Here is a 16874-nt window from a genome sequence, read left to right as displayed (position 1 = left end):
GCTTACAGTCCAAACTCTTTACTATGGTCTACCCGTGTCTGTTCTGGCCCCTACCTGTCTCTCTACCTCTTCACATGGCCTTTCTGCCCTGGAACACTTCTAATCTATTGCATTTGTTTTTCCTTCTGACTGAAACACTCTTCTGGGTTGCCACTTGCCTGCCTCCTCCTAAACATTCAGGTCTCAGCTCAGATGTCATTTTTTTAAGAGCCCCTGTCTGACCCCCTTACTCTCCACCGCAGAAATCATCCTACTTTTCTGTTTTTTTAATTTTTTGCACATGTCGTCAGCTTAATCCCCAGGGCCTAGCAAAATGCCCAGCACATAAAGGCTTTTGTTAAATATTTGTTGACTGACTGACCTCAGATTACTTCTGTTCTTTAATCCTCCATTTCCTCATCAATGTTGTTGTTAGGTGCCATCCAGTCCGTTCCCACTCATGGCAACCCTATGTACTACAGAACAAAACACTGCCTGGTCCTGCGCCATGCTCACAAATCATTATGTTCGAGCCCATTGTTGCAGCCACTGTGTCAATTCATCTCATTGAGGGTCTGCCTCTTTTTCGCTGACCCTGTACTTTACCGAGCACGAGGGCTGCCTCCAGGGACTGATCTCTCCTGATAACATGTCCAAAGTATGTCAGATCCAGTCTTGCCACCCTTGCTTCTAAGGAGCATTCTGATTGTACTTCTTTCAAGGCATCCTCATCAATAGAAGAGGGATAATAATTACTATCTTGCACGGTAATACTAAATATCAGGGATGTGGGGGATCAGGAAATTGTCTCACTGTAAATCTACAGAATTTTTTATTCAGTTCCATTAGACAGATGAGCAGACTGACAAACCCTCCCTTCCCTCTCTAGTAAAAAGAGCTAAGGGTAAAGAGTCCTAGAGACCCGTGGTCCCACTACACAGCAGGGATCATCGCCCTTTTAAGAGGCGCGGGCACCCCTCCCCCTCCGTATTTAAGGTACCGAAGTTAGTGCGGGTCACGTGGCGCTCACGGGTTTGCCCCGCCCAAAAAGGCGGAGCCTTATCTCGGGGACTAATAGCAGGAGCCGCCTCCGGAACAACCCCAACTCCCGACAGGGAAAAGGGGAGGAGCCAGGTGCATCAACAGAGGTGGCAGCACTTCCGGACGGGACGCCCCGCCCCTTCCCCCTCCTTGCCCCCGCCCGGTTATATCGCCAGGCCGGGTGGGCTAAACCCGCCGGCGCTGATTAAAGGCGCCGCCGCAGAGCTGCCGTTTTCTCCCCGCCTCCTCCTCCCCTTTCCCCCGCCCCCTTCCCGGGTAGCGGGACCGGCCTTGATGTAGGGACGCCCCCCCATCCACCCCAGTGGAGGCTCGGCTCCCCGCAGCCTCCTGCCAGCCCGCGCGCGTCCCCACCCTGCAGGTCGCACTCTGCTCCAGGCCCATTGTATCCCCCGCGGCTGCAGACTCTGGCCGGGCCGTGGCGGGACCCTCGTGCGACCCTCCAGCCGGTCTCGCGGGTCGGATCCCTTCCCCGCCCGGCCTCTTCGCAGCAGCGCGGCGGAGGCGAGGGCGCTCTTCCCTCCCGCGGAGGCGGCGGGGGCCGCCCGGAGGGCAGCGGGACGCACCCCCACGCCGAGCCCCGGCGGCGAACCCCCGCGCCCCCTCCGCAGAGGGAGGAGAGCAGGAGCCCGAGCGAGCCGAGGGGGGCAAGGCGGCCGCAGAGTTCCTGGCCCGCTGATCATTTTTATTATCGAGATTATTATTAGAGGGGGCGGGGAGTCCGGGATGAGGGGGAGGGGGCTAGAGACGCAGCTATTTTTATTAAACAGATTATTCCTGAAATAATATGCGCAAGATGGCTGAAGGTGGCTGTGATGAGAGTGTTGAGGTTGGGTTTTTTCTTCCTCTTTTTTTTTTTTTTTTTTGATCTGAGGATAAAGCTCTGAGGCGACAGCCGCTGCGGAGACCCTGCCCGGAGTGCCCTCCCCTCAGCTGCGAAGCAGCGGGCGGATAAACGGACCCACCGACGGAGTGACGGGCGCAGGCCCGCCCCGGACGCGTCGCCCAGGCAGCAGTCCGGGGCTGCGGGTGCTCGCCTTTCTGCCGACTTCTTTCAATTCTAATCTTTTTTTAAAATTTTTTGGAAAGGACCGGGGTGGGTGGAGCAGAGGTGGAGAGAAATCAGGACTTGGCTTTTTCTCCCTTCTCTCGCTCCTAATTTGCCGGAGGCCGCCAGCCCTCCCCTAAAAAAAAAAAAAAAACCACCAAAAAAAAAAGCAAAACAAAAACGCTGCTGGACCCTCGAGCGAGCGCACCCGGACCCCGGCCGGCACCGCCTGGAGCCCAAGATGGCTGGGCGCTGAGGGAGGCAGCCCGGCCCCGCCGGCCCGGCCCTGCCGCCGCGGGCTGGCCGGGCCCGCAGCCCGAGCCTCCAAGGCCGGAGCAGAGGCCGAGAAGAAAAGAAAGTGGGGGGGGGAGGGGGCCGGGCGGCAGAGGGGGAGGGCAGGCGGGGGAGGGGAGGGCCGGGGCAGAGCCTCCTGTTCATTAGCAGTTGAGAAAAATTCCTTTCTAGTTTGATCAATCCTTGTTTTCCTCGCAGAGCCGAGGCGCCCGCCCAGCGCGGGGACGGGGAGCTGGGTCTGTACGCAGCGGGGGCGCGCGGCGCCGGGCCTCGGGGGAGCGCAGAAGTGGCGACGAGGGGGTCAGTCCCGAGCACCGCCGGGGTTGCTCCCTCCCTCCCTTTCGGTTTTTTTTTCCACTTCTCTCCCTCCCCCTTCCGTTTCTATTTGTGAAGGGAGGAGGAAGGCAGAGGCGGGCTGGTGTCTTTGGCCGGGGACTGGAATTTCATCTGAATGACTGCCCCTGCGCGCACGCAGCGCCCCGGAGTCGGACGGCCTGCGCCCCACACCCGCGGCCGGCCGGCCAGCTGGGGGGCATCCGCGCCACGGTCCGGGGGCCGCCAGCTCGCCTCGCCCGCCGAGTCCTGATCTAGCCACTCTCGAAGCGGCCGCCCTCGCTTGCCCGGCCTCTCCGACCCCGGAGAAGGAGAGGGAGGCGCGGCTCCGGCGAGCCGGGAGGGAGCCACCATCGCCGCCGCCGCCGTCGCTAAGAGGAAGTGTGCGGCTCCGGGGTTCTGTCCACCGTGGGGCGCGCCCCAATGTCAGCCGCGAGCCCAAGTACAGGCCGCGGGCCGCCGCTGCCATAGCCGCGCCGACGGGGAGGCGGCCTCTTATATGGAATTTGGACTCCGGCGCTCCCCACCAGGGCTGGTGCTCCGGCCCTGGCGCAGCCCGCCGCCTCCCGCTAGGCGCTCGGGAGGACGAAAAGACGCAGCAGGCTGCGCGCGCGGCGTGAGGACCGAGGCTCCCTCCTCTGGGAGGCGGATGCACGGAAGGCGCTGGTGACTGAGCGACTGTCGGGGCCGGCTGGGGCCGGAGCTCGGGGCTCCGTGGACCTACAACTGCACCGGACGGACCCCCAGGGTTGGGGAGTTGGGGAGGCCTGCTCGGGCCCCCTGCCCGCAGTCACCATGGCGGAGAATTGGAAGAACTGCTTCGAGGAGGAGCTCATCTGCCCCATCTGCCTGCACGTCTTCGTGGAGCCCGTGCAGCTGCCGTGCAAACACAACTTCTGCCGGGGCTGCATTGGCGAGGCGTGGGCCAAGGACAGCGGCCTGGTGCGCTGCCCGGAGTGCAACCAGGCCTATAACCAGAAGCCGGGCCTGGAGAAGAACCTGAAGCTCACCAACATCGTGGAGAAGTTCAACGCGCTGCACGTGGAGAAGCCGCCAGCGGCGCTGCACTGCGTGTTCTGCCGCCGCGGCCCCCCGCTGCCAGCGCAGAAGGTCTGCCTGCGCTGCGAGGCGCCCTGCTGCCAGTCCCACGTGCAGACGCACCTGCAGCAGCCCTCCACCGCCCGCGGGCACCTCCTGGTGGAGGCGGACGACGTGCGGGCCTGGAGTTGCCCGCAGCACAACGCCTACCGCCTCTACCACTGCGAGGCCGAGCAGGTGGCCTTGTGCCAGTACTGCTGCTATTACAGCGGCGCGCATCAGGGACACTCGGTGTGCGACGTGGAGATTCGGAGAAATGAGATCCGGGCAAGTACCCTGCGCGCACACACCGCACGCGCGCGCACGTACGCGCGCGCACACGCACACTCTCTCTCTCTCTCTCTCTTGCCGGGGGACCTGTGTCCATCAGGACAGGCTGTTGTGACATCAGACCAGAGGGCTCCTTCCAAGCTTACCTACTTTGAAAGTTTGGGAGCAAGTCCTGGGAAGAAGAGCCCCCCAGCACTACTTGACACATTGCCACACCTGTACTCATAGGTCCATCTTGTGAGGCATTTATAGAATTGGGGCCTGGGGCTGTCAGGGGTAGAGTTTGGACGTTGCTTTTCTATTTTGCACACAGCTACCTCCCCCAGCGTTGTTTCTGTAGGCCCTACAGGAAGTCACCAAGGCAGTGACCCTGGTCCTGCTTCTCCAGCTGCTGTTTATGTAATGAGTATCCTGGTGCCGCTGCTGTGGCTGACATGATCCATGATGCTGGCATACCAATGAGGAAGTAAACAAAAGCAGCCATGTTAGTTTCAAGCTCTATTGGAAACACATTGGGGGGCGGGGGAGCGGTGGGTAGGCAGCGGGCTTCCAGAGGAAAGGTAGAACTTAGGGTATCTATTCGGATAAGGCCTGGCCAGCCAGCGCAGTCCTGGACAGCATCTCAGCCATTTGGTTTATTCCCGATAGTCCACTCTCTGGGTAAGAAACCCTGCCCTTTCTATGCCTGTGTGTTGCACACGTCTGCATGAACAAACCTTCAAGTATGTGTCTTCCATCACCCTGAGCCCTTCTCTCCCAGCCCAACCCAGCCCTTGATCGAAGCCCTCCCACACTTAGGGAGGGGAAGTGGAAGACGGAAAAAGAATCCTGTGGGTTTAAGGTTGAGCCGCCTTGAAATCTGGTTTCAGGCAGCTGGCTCCCCTGGGCTGCAGACTGGGTGATTACGGAACCGCATCCCCTCCCACCATATACACCCTGCAGCAGCAGCCAATGTCAAAACCTCCTTCCCCCTCAGGCCCTGGGGCCTGGCTTTGGAGGTGGACTGAGGCAATACTTCCGTCCTTTTCAGTGGGGGCGGGGGGTGCTTCCTAGTTCCCTCCCTGGTCTCCTGGCCTTCAGGATTGAGTCATACCAGAAGGAAGGGGTTGGCCTGGCACTGTCTGAGCCATCTCAGAAGCCCCCGCTTGGGACCTGGGTGTGATATCATGGTGACATGGTTGGCCTTTGGGAAGACTGAGAGTGTTTATGGATGAGGGACCCTGGAGGCTAGAGGCCAGTGGGGAGGTTGGGTTTGAGGAAGCTTTGAGCACAGGCCGGTTGTAGATGGGGGCTGTTTCCTGTGGAGGGGAACCAGTCAGAATGAGTCACCGTTTAGCAATTAAAAAACATATACATACAACCAACAAAAGGCAGGAGGGCCGCCACAGGCTGAGGGCGGGGATAACAAATAAAATTTGCTGTATAATTAGTTTTCAATTGGATGGGTTAGCTCTGGGTTTTTGTGCCAGGGCAGGCCTCTGGTTTCTTAAAGGAAGTGGTGGGGCGGGGGGGTGTGGAGAGAAGAGCCACTCCCCCCCCAAACTGGGGTTGGGAAAGGCAGAGGCCCAGGGGAAGTGGATGAGCCCCTGCTTGCCCTCCACCCCCCACTCAGGGCAGGCAGAGCACTGACTTTCCCCAGGATTGGGAAGCTGCTGCTATTAATAAAGATGGAAGGGCTGGGGGAGGAGGCTGGGAAAAAAGCAGAGACAGGAGAAAGGCGGGCAGTCCAGTGCTCTGTCCTGGGATTGGCAGCGGAAAAGGAGGGGAGGGGAAAGAAGGGGATGCGGCTGAAAGGGACAGGAGGGAGCAACAGCCTGGGGTGGTGCGTCGATGTGTACCCGCACCAACCCCACGGTTGTGGTTTTAGCTGTGTCTGAATGGTGGGGTGTGTCTTTAAGTGAGGTGCAGGGAGACATAATTGCACCTGATTTGGTAGTAGGAGGCTATCTGGGTGGGTTCCTGTTTGTGTCTTTGGGGCTGGCTGTTTTACCTGCAAATGCACCTGTCTCCAGTCTGTATAGTTGGGGTGTGGGAGTGGTGGGGGGCAAGTTGGTACAGAGTATACTCTGGAGTTCCCACCAGCAGGCCCTTGGATTCTCTGGTTCTTGGAAGGAACCAGATGGAAGCAGGAGCTGAACTTTGTTAGCAGCTCAGCGTGTGTGTTCCTGTGCCTGGTGTGGGCAGGCTCAGGAGGAGTGGGTTGTGTCATGGCCAGATGTGCAATTCTGTGTATTCAGCATCTGTGCAGGGCAGCCTGAATGTTATCCTTCTCCAGGCTCCCCCACTTCAGGCCCTTGGAATTCTTTCTGGTGCCCCAGGGCACTGGGGTTGGAAACCCTTCAATAGCTCAGTGTCACTCAAGTGTGAATTTGACTTATTCAATGTGGAAGAAGAGAGGCCCCACCCTTCCTGGGGGGCCAGGATTGGGCAATGGGGAACTGAATGGATGAACCTCTCCTTTCTCCACCATCTCCAGGCCAGACTGGGGGAGGGGCCTTTTCCTTGGTCCCTTTTCCCTTGTAGGAGCAAGTCTGTATTAAAGGGCCTCTGCTGGTGTGTGGGTGAGGGCAACAGAATTCTCCAGGGTATAGGAGAGAAGCAGGGAGAGCTGGCTGCCTTAGGATACCTCTGTTTCTTGTTCTTCCTCTTCTGCCTTCTAGGGGTGGGAAAGCTGCTGAAATGCCCTATTTGCTAGAAATAGGAAACTCTGATTAACACCCCCCCACCCCGCCCCATTCTCATGCTCACACACACAATGCCTCTGCATAGGGACCAGCAGCTTAGATCAGTGCTGCCCCATTCTGCCCTTGGGAAGCCAGTGTTGCCCTGAGAGGGAGTGAGCAGGAGGTTGAGCCCCTGATGCCCACTGGATGGGCCCCAGAGACCAATCTTGACCTGTAAATGTGTTCTCCCTTGGGGCTGTGGGAAGCTAAGGACCCAAGGCTAGGACATCCAGGTGGGCTCAGGCTTGTCAGTCCTTGGATAGTCAAACCTCCTCCCAGCCCCCAGGTAGGAGCCGGGAACACCCTTTATCTCATGACCTTCTTCAACATGGAAAGATGACTTGAAAAAAGGCATAGTTATCTGTATGAGGGGCTGTGCAGGGTGTGTGTCTTTAAGTGTATCTGTTTGAGCTTGTGCAGTCATAGTTGCATGTCTGTGTCATCTCTCAGGCCCCAGATCAAGATCTCTCTGGAAATGTTGCCCGGACCCTGTTCCTTGCATTCTCAGAGATTCAGACATGAGAAGAGGTGCTCCCTGGGGAGGGTGTCCCACTGCTGGGGCCAGTTTGGAGTTTGCAGCTGCATGGGGTAAGGGTGCCCAGTTTATACTGGTCCTGGCTGGAGAGGTTGCACTGGGAGCCTGGAGGGAATGTTGGGTCTCTGTCCCCAGGTGTCTGTCTCTGGGTAGGCTGTATAGGTGGGAGGAGCCTGGTTCAGGCAGTACAGGGCCCACTTCTTGCCCCTCTCCCAGCAGACCATACTCCTGAGGTCTTAGGTGGGGTTGGGAGCTGAGGTGAGAAGGCCATGTGTGTGTATGTGTAAGATGGAAGGTCATGTAGCCGCCCTTTCCTTAACCATCCTGAGTCTATGTAGAAGGTGGCTCTCACTTGGCCTTCCTCCCTGGGCCCCAAGAGTAGCCTCAGGCAGAGGCCCAGCCCCCCACCTCTACCCTAGGATCCTGCTGACACAGCCAAGGCATCTGTCATGCATGCCCTATTGATTATTCTTCCTCCTGCAGCTCTGGGAGGCTGTGCATACATGTCTCTCTGCAGGTGTGTGTGTGTGTGCGCATATGTGTGCATGCATGTGTCAGAAGAGGGTGTCTGCATGCAATGCTTACTGGGTCCCTTCACATTAAAGTTGAGTGTGCATGCATGACATGACAGTTGTCAGCATGACGGTAATACTGTGTGAGTCTCTACTCTCAGCAATGGTTGGTTGGTGGTTGTGAGTCTGTGCCAGCAGCATGCAACCTTCTCACCTGGTGGGGGATGCTGGGGAGGGGAGAGGAAGATGAGATTTACCTTAGGGTGAGCTTGTTGCCTGGGGAGGGTATTGAAGGTAGGAGCTGGGAGGGGTCCTGTGATCTTGTGCCGGGGGTAGTCTGGGTGGGCATAAGAAGAGGGTGAAGCCGGCTTGGGCCCCTGCCCTGGGCTGAGCAGGCGCCCTGGCCAAGCTCATCCCTGGCCCTGGGAAAGCCTTCCTTCCCTGCTGGCCTGGCATTCAAACCCAGACAAAGGGGGTCTTTCTCGCCTCTTTGTTCTGCTGCCCCAGAGCGCTGCTCTCTGCATGGCAAAAGCTAATTTAGCTCTGCAGCTGAGAAACCCCTTCTGGGTCCGCCTAGGCTTGCCTCTGAGGTGCTGCCTCTTCTTGCCTTTGCTCCCACCCTATAGCCCCTCTCTCTCTCGGTCTATGGTTTCCCTAGCCCAAGGCAGGGGCCGAAGCATGGGAAGAGGGGTCTAGGGCAGGCAGCCTTTCTGAGAGGTCAGTGTGCTGTGGACCCCAAGGAGAGAAGGCAAACCTACTCCTGAAATAAGAGCTTAGGTGGGGGAAGAGGTTAGCATGGGGCAGTTCTGAATGCAGGGGGTGCAGCCAGGTCTGGAATGGCATGAGAGTCACTTGGACAGGCACCTGAGCAGGAAGAGGTGCTCTGGCAACCAGCCCCGCCTTCTTGTCCCCCCCGCCCCCCCACTACAGGGTTCCTGGAGCCAGCCCTGGCCTTGTCTGAAAACCTAGAAGCTGCCTCTCTGCCCCAGCCCCAGGGACCCTGTTCCCTGCTGACTTTGCTTCTTTTCAGGGTTCACTTAAGGGCTTTATTATTATTATTTATTAACTTTTATACAGCCCAGAGTCCTCACAGCCTCACCCGTCTGCCAGTCCAGCCTGGCATCAAAAACGCCAGCTGGGCCTGGCCAGTCAGGCTCCAGAGGATGTGTGGCAGGAGTGTAGGGCTCTACAACTACCTCCTGTCCAGGCTGGGAGGAGGGCCAGAGAGAGCAGCTTGAGGCTGAGCTTGAAGGAGGGGCAATGGGTCTGAGGAGCAGGATACCCTGGGGCCCTGGAGGGAGGGGAACGGAGTGGATGCTTTTGCCCTCTTAGGCCCAGGAACAGAACTTGAAAGTCCTTAAGTCCTAAGGGGCGGGGTGAGCAGGTCCTGCCTAGCCTAGGGGCTACAGAAGGAATCTGGGGTTGCCCGCTCAGCCCAGCGCTGAAAGCCTGGTCTCTGGGTCTCAGACCTCAAGTGCTATCTAGACCTTGAGATGTAGTAAGGGGCTTCCCCCACTACCCTTGTAGAGGAGTCTGATTCCACCTCAGCTGTGGGTTTTTCCCAGATGGGAAGTGGGGCATCCTGGCTGTCAGCAATTCTCTGGGGAGGTAAGGTGGGGGTTAGAGTGGAAAGGAAGCTGCTGGTAATGGGGAGGGATCCAGGCCTTGCTTCCTCTGTTCCTCACCTTCCAGTGGGGTAGGGGTAATGATGGGACTGCAGGAGGTGAATATTTCCTTCCTTCCCCCACTTTCCCAGTGCCTGATGTAGCAGTGGGCCACCCTCTTTCCCCAGGCATTGTTTGTGGCAGGAACTGTATCACTTGCCCCCAGTGCAAGCCCTGCAAGGATAGGCTGGCTGGCTGACCCCCCTTTCTGGCTGCCAACCCTCCCCTTCCTGCCCTGTCCTCCCACCCCTGCAACAAAGGCAGGCACCCGATAGCCTCTGAGCTGGGGGAGGGGTGGGGGAGGGGAAATGAAACCCACCCACCACCACCAGGGAGTAAAGGCCTCTGCTTTGCCAGGCAAGGGAAGGCACATCAGAGCCCCAGGGTACAAGTGCCACCAGGGGAGTCTCCAAGAAAAATGTAGAAGAGGAAGAGGGAAGGGGCTGGGCCCTACCTCCCAGGACTGGACAGGTTCTTGGTTCTATCTGAGAGGTCAACCGTGAGCTCCCTGGGATTCTCCCAGGGCCTCAGCAGGGGATCTCTGATTGGCCTGGAGGGTGGCAGTGGGACAGCCCAATTCCTGTCCTCTAGGAACTTGGGGCTGCCTCTTTTCTACCCCTCACCTGGCCTCACTCTGGGTACCCTCCCCTCCATCTGGCACTGATGAGCAGGGAGACCATGTACAGATAGGGGCAGCTGGGGGCCTGGACTTTCAGGTGTTCTGGGCACTGGGATGGCAGGAGTAGCCTGGAGCCTGAGGTGCTTCGGGGGACCCTTGTCCTCCAGAGTGTGGGGACAGGGTAGCAGCAAATGAGAATATGAGGGTGCAGTGTTATAGGGGAGGAAAAAGGCCTGATGTTCTGGGCAGGGGATGCTCCTGACCTTCTTGCCTTTATGCAGGCCTCCCTCAATGGTCTGGGCCTTCAGGAGGCCAGTTCTCACAGTGCAGGAGCTTGGGTGCAAATGTATACACAGCTATGTGCCCCAGTGTGGATGAGGTGGCCCCAGAGCCCAGGCTGTGTGTGTGTGTGTAGTCATGTGCATGTATACTGTAGGGTGCCTTCTTCCTTCTTCACACAACTCTGGGTACAACCACCTCTATTCCAGCCCCCCACCCAAGTTGTGTCCATTTCCATGCTCTGACCCTCTGGCTGGTACCTGCTCCCTGTGCCCCCATCGCTGGAGGTAGGGGGCCTGCTAGAAGGGCAAGGGCCTCCTGAGTCTGGTTCTTAGAGGTCCTGTCCTGGACTATTGGAAGGCCAAGTTTGGGAGAGGGTGCCCTGGACTTCACCAGCTTAGAATCTGAGAGCCTTACCTCCTACCTTTTCCTGTCCCCAGGGTCCTAGGTCTTTGTTTCCAAGTGACCACCAATACAAAATAGGGGCTGGCTGCAGTCTTGCTGGCCTTGGTTTCTTCATATGTAAAATGGGTTGGAGGGAGTGAGGAAGAGATTAGTGACAGCTTGTCTTTGGGAAGCCAGCTGGGTGTGGTTGGGAGTAGAGGTCCTGGGATCAGATTGAGCTTGTGGGTGACTCTGAGGCCCCTCAAAGGAAAAAAGAGAACCACTCCTTTCTGAGTGGACATTTACTGCAAGCCAGGCTCTGGGAAAGCTGCATTGCAAAACCCATGTGTTTATTCAGTAGCTGTGTTCTGCATCTGTAGGGTGCTGGGGCCTGGCTGAAAGGGAGGTGGAGAAAATCAGCAGCGAAGCCCTGTTTTCAAGTACATAGACCATGGTTGGGGAGAGAATCAGAAAACTACAAAGCAGGACTGTCCAATAGAACTTTCTGCGATGACGGGAATGGTTCCTGCATATGGTATCCAATACAGTAACCACTAACTCATTTGGCTGTGGAGCACTTGAAATGTGGCTGATGCAACTGAAGAACTGATGTTCAATTTATCTTATTATAATTAAGTTTAAAGAGGCATATGTGGCTAGTGGCTATACAGAGGTAGGGCAGAATATGAATATGTCTGGACAAGGAGGGAACTGCACAAACTTAGGGCAGGGGTCATAGAAGGCTTCCTAGAGGAGTGAGGGCTTAAGTTGGGCCTTGAAAAATAGACAAGGAGAGGGAGGAGGCACTGTGAACTGCAGAAAAACATGAGCGGAGTCCAGGAGTTAAAATGAGCACAGAGTGTTGGGAGCAGGATACCAGTCCACCTGGCTGGAGAGTCAGGTTGTAAGAGAGCCTTCATTGCCAGGCTAAAGTACTTGAAAGGAGGGAGTCATTGAGGGTTCTTGAGCAAGGGTGAAACCCTGTTTGAAGAGGTGTGTTTGGTGAGGAGGGTTACAGGGTGCATGGAGCTGCTGGCTGGACAGGGCTGGAGGGAGAGGGGTTGTGGGAACAGCAGATTAGAGCTGAGAAGAGCAGCTTAGTCCAATGCCTTCTCTCACTTGGTATGAATATTCAAGCAAAACCCAGCTGAAGGAGAAGGTGTGGCTGCAGTATGAGAAGCTGCATCCCAAAATCCAGGAGACTGGCTCAGATCCTAGGAGAGCCAGGATCTCCTTTCTGCCTGGGTCTGACTAATGGGCTATGGAGCTGGCAAGGACTTCAGAGGCCTAGCTCTCAGTATCTAAAACAGGCCCTCGAACCGGTTCAAACCAGTTCAGTCATGGACCTACGAAGTGAAATTGGAGCAGATGCAATTTTTTTTTTTTTTAATTTGGGTAAAGCGGACCAGTAACCGGAACGGGAAAGATCACGGGTCAAAGCCCTTGGAATAGGAGACTCAGAAGAGGAGTAGTGAACCCTTTCAGGAGCTTGATGTGGGAGATTAAATTATTGCCAGGACTGTAGAGAGTGACATGAGTGGCCACCATCTTTGAGCAGGGCACCTCTGTTTTCAACTCTGCCAGTCAAGAGATTTGGTTTCTATGCAAGGTGCACACTGCACTTGCTTCCTAAGAGGGAGATTAAGTTTCTAGCAGGGCTTCGACCTGTAGTTTTTCTTGTTCCGGGTATCGTTCTGGTTCACCCACATCTTAAAAATTTGAGTCCATTTGGGTTTCACTTCTTTGGCCGTGACTGAATTGGGCAGGACTGTTTTGAAGCCCCAGTCCAAGACAAGAGACAGGGCTGGTTTGATGCCCCCAGTGTAGGGCTAGTGTGAGGTGAGGGCTTTGGACTGGGAGCCAGAGGAACTTGTAACCTTGGCAGTTGTTTGACTTTCTGCATCTTTCGGTGCTCATCTCTGAGATAGGGCTCCCCAGAGAGAGGAAGCATGGCTTAGATGAGCACAGACCCTGCTGTCAGATCACCTGGGTATGTATCCCAGCTGCCACTTACTAGCTGTGTGACTTTGGACCAAGTACTTAACCTATTTGGGCCTCAGTTTCCTTTTCTATAAAATGGAGATAAGTCAGTACAGGGAATGTGCTTGAAATAGAGGCTGACCTGACCCTGCCCTCAGCTCATGGTTTAAGCTAATCCAGGCTTTTGGTGGCTGAGGTCAAAGACTAGCCAGCCAGTTGTTGGCAGGCCCCTGGAATTGGACAGTGCCATATAGAGGGTGCGTGGCAGAGATTTTAGGCCAGCTGGGTCAAAGGACCCATAAGACTAGTCTGTTCTCTAGAGGAGAGGGTGGTACTCACCCACCCTTGGGAAGGGGCAGAGCCACAGCTCCCCTCTGATGTCCCTTACCCAACTATCCCTGCAGAAGATGCTGATGAAGCAGCAGGACCGGCTGGAGGAGCGAGAGCAGGACATTGAGGACCAGCTGTACAAACTCGAGTCAGACAAGCGCCTGGTGGAGGTAGCGCAGCCCAAGCCCGTGGCATGGGGTGGGATAGTTGGGGTGCAGGGCTTTGGGTTACTTCCTTACTTGGGATCTCTCATGTAGTCGGCTCTGTGCCAGAATCCCTCAGTCAGTCATTTGATGTGGGTCACCCCTACTGGTGTCAGGGATGGCTGACACAGGGCCCTATGCTACTACCCAGTGGGGAACTGGCAGGTCAGTCCTTGCCTTGGTGATCCCAGAGCAGCCTGGAGACTTGGAGTCCCAGATTCCACTGTCTAGAATGTGAGATGGCAGCAGTGGGAGCCAGAGGTACCTGGTGCTCACGTGCCCGCCCACTCCTGCCCCTGTGCCTACAGGAGAAGGTGAGCCAGCTGAAAGAGGAGGTGCGGCTGCAGTATGAGAAGCTGCACCAGCTGCTGGATGAGGACCTGCGGCAGACGGTGGAGGTCCTGGACAAGGCCCAGGCCAAGTTCTGCAGCGAGAACGCGGCGCAGGCGCTGCACCTTGGTGAGCGCATGCAGGAAGCCAAGAAGCTACTCGGCTCCCTGCAGCTGCTCTTCGACAAGACGGAGGATGTCAGCTTCATGAAGGTGGGCTGGCCCCGGGACGGGGCTGTTGGGACCTAGGGAAGCTGCCTTTCCTAAGTTGGAGTATGCAGTTTTCTGTTCTTCCAGCCAGCTTCCTCCCCACCAGTGTGCTGACATGCCCTGGCTTTGGAGCCAGCCTTCACTGATTCAAATCCTACCCTCCTCTTTCTAGCTTTGTGACCTTGGGCAAGTCATATCTGCTTTCTATGCCTTAGTTCCCTCACCTGTAAGATGGAGTTGATAATACAGGTCTACTATATCCTTTATCCATATTCCAAATTTTAAAAATTGCAGAAGACTAAAAGAAAAAAATTTTAGCTACTCGTTTAATAGCAAAAGCTGACCTGAATGAGTGTTGGGCAATTTATTGTCTTTATTTATCTCACTTGATGTAAATATTCAAGCATTTTGCTACAGAAATGTTAATGTGTTGTTTTATGGGCTATCCCCCAGGTCCTGCTGGGGGTGATATGTAATATATAGTACAAGCATCATATTTCCCTTCTAAAATCAAAAAAATTCCAAATTCCAAGACACATTTGGCCCCAGAGATTTCAGATAAAGGATTTAGGGCCTGCAGAACCTACCTCCTAGGGCAGTTGTGTGGATGAAATGAGGGATGTGTGGAAAGCACTTGCGACAGTGTTTGTCACGTTGGAAGCACTCAGTAAATGTTAATTGTTCTCTTACCTTCTAAAATTGATGAGCCCCTCGACACACTCTGGTCAGAATCAGAGGGTCAGCTCTGCTTGGGAGAGGGAAGATGAGGGCAGCTTCCTTTTTCCCCTCCCCACTATGCTGCCTTTTCCACTGACTGACCCTGTTCTCTCCCCCTAGAATACCAAGTCTGTGAAAATTCTAATGGACAGGTGAGCAGATGGCCCTTGTCCCTCAGGGGAACATCTGGGGTGGGGGGCAGGGAGGGCCAGGCCCATGGGGGGAGGTAGGGCGGGCTCACGGTGATACCTCCTCACGGCAGATGCCCCGTCCACTGCCCCCAGGACCCAGACCTGCACAGGCAGCAGCCTTTCTCCCCCTAAGATCGGCCACCTGAACTCCAAGCTCTTCCTGAATGAGGTGGCCAAGAAGGAGAAGCAGCTACGGAAGATGCTAGAAGGTGAGGGTGGGGCCTTGACAGAAAGGGGAGAGCCCTTTGGGAAGGGGTCAGAGTTGGAACCTTTCTTCCGAGAGGTAGTGTGGCTTAGTTAGATAGACCTTTCTTCGTTTGCTGGCTTTGCCGCTTCTTACTGTGGAACCTTGGGCAAACTGAGCCTCAGTTTCTTCAGCTGTAAAATGAGAATAATGATACTATCTACCTCCTTGCTATTGGAGTAGTGAGTGTTGGCTGAGATGATGCGTGATGTAATGCGCTTGGTCTACAGATGTGAAAGGTCCCCAGGGTGGAGGAGGCCTGGATTGGTTATGGGTAAGAGCTTTGGTAACCGTTGTTCCAAACTCTCCACAGGCCCATTCAGTACACCGGTGCCCTTCTTACAGAGCGTCCCCCTGTACCCTTGCGGCATGAGCAGCTCTGGGGCAGAAAAGCGCAAGCACTCAACGGCCTTCCCTGAGACCAGTTTCTTGGAGACGTCATCGGGTCCTGTGGGCGGCCAGTATGGGGCGGCAAGCACAGCCAGCGGCGAGGGCCAGTCTGGGCAGCCCCTGGGGCCGTGCAGCTCCACACAGCACTTGGTGGCCCTGCCAGGTGGCGCCCAACCAGTACACTCAAGTCCTGTGTTCCCCCCGTCACAGTATCCCAATGGCTCTGCTGCCCAGCAGCCCATGCTCCCCCAGTATGGTGGCCGCAAGATTCTCGTCTGTTCTGTGGACAACTGTTACTGTTCTTCCGTGGCCAACCATGGCAGCCACCAGCCCTACCCTCGCTCTGGCCACTTCCCCTGGACAGTGCCGTCGCAGGAGTATTCACACCCGCTTCCACCTACACCCTCGGTTCCCCAGTCCATTCCCGGCCTGGCGGTCAGAGACTGGCTTGACGCTTCCCAGCAGCCCGGCCACCAGGATTTCTACAGGGTGTATGGGCAGCCGTCCACCAAACACTACGTGACGAGCTAACGCCACGCGGGTGGCAGGGCACTGGGGAATCTGGAATCTTCCCCCCAGCCCCCTGTGGCTTGGGAATTATGCATCCAGAGACCTACCCTCCTCCCTTCCTCTCTTCTTCCCTCCATTCCTCCAAGTCTTTTCCTTTCGGGTTTTGTTTTGTTTGGGGTTTTGTTTTTGATTTTTTTTTTTATTATTATTATTATGAATCTTCTGGACGCGGAGGTGACAGTGGGAGCTGGCCTGGGCTGGGGCCGCAGGTGGCCCTGGAGTTGGGAAGGCGTCTGCCTCAAGACGCTGAGCTCTCTCTCTGTCTCTCTTTTTTTTCCCACTCGTTCTCCTTCAAACCCCTTTGGCTGGAAGGAGCCTCAGCTTCCCCTAATGCATTGTAGTGGGGGGAGTTCAACCCCTCACCCTGCCCTGGGAGGAAAGACCAGTGCCCACTGGCCTGTTTCTCCCTTTGTTTTTCTTTGGGCGGTTTGATCACTGATTGAGTGAGGAATGACCTGTAGATTGTGAAGCCTTTTTTTTTTTTTTTTTTAAACCAAGAATGGTTTCTCCTGCTTCCTTCTCCTCACGATCCTCCCAAACTGAGTTCAAAGGCCACGTCTCAAGCAGCTTTTGGTATCTTCAGCCTCAGAGTGGAATCTTTTAAAGACAGGAACCCCATGTCCAGGAAAGGGGAAAAGGAACTTTGCCAGTGATAGTGACCACAGCAAAAGCAAATAATAATAATATTAATAATAATAAAGAGAAATAAAATAATAAAAAACAATAGCACAGCCCTTGTTGAGGTCAACAGAAGTGGGGGAGGAAGGGCTGCCCCAAGTTGGGTCCTTGCCTGGATTTTGACGCAGCAACTTCCTATAGCAAGCACTTTGTATGAATCGTAGACTTCCTGTTCTCAAGGCGCAGGTATTTATTCTGTAATCTGTCTAGAGCACACACCGAAATCCAACCTTCT

General features: G+C 55.7%; 1 protein-coding gene across 1 annotated transcript; it reads left to right on the top strand.

The window, feature by feature from the left end:
• The first annotated feature begins 2595 nt into the window (after positions 1-2595).
• TRIM8 (tripartite motif containing 8) lies at positions 2596-16449 on the top strand. Its single transcript, XM_064269374.1, has 6 exons — positions 2596-4078; positions 13182-13277; positions 13619-13852; positions 14687-14718; positions 14851-14966; positions 15315-16449. The coding sequence occupies exons 1-6, from the start codon at positions 3509-3511 to the stop codon at positions 15920-15922; spliced, it is 1656 nt and encodes a 551-aa protein (XP_064125444.1). The 5' UTR covers positions 2596-3508; the 3' UTR covers positions 15923-16449.
• Positions 16450-16874: the final 425 nt, after the last annotated feature.

The sequence above is a fragment of the Loxodonta africana genome, chromosome 16 (assembly GCF_030014295.1).
Source record: "Loxodonta africana isolate mLoxAfr1 chromosome 16, mLoxAfr1.hap2, whole genome shotgun sequence".
Lineage (NCBI taxonomy): Eukaryota > Metazoa > Chordata > Mammalia > Proboscidea > Elephantidae > Loxodonta > Loxodonta africana.
Note: the sequence above shows the minus strand (reverse complement) of the source record. Positions and strands in the feature narration are given on the sequence as shown.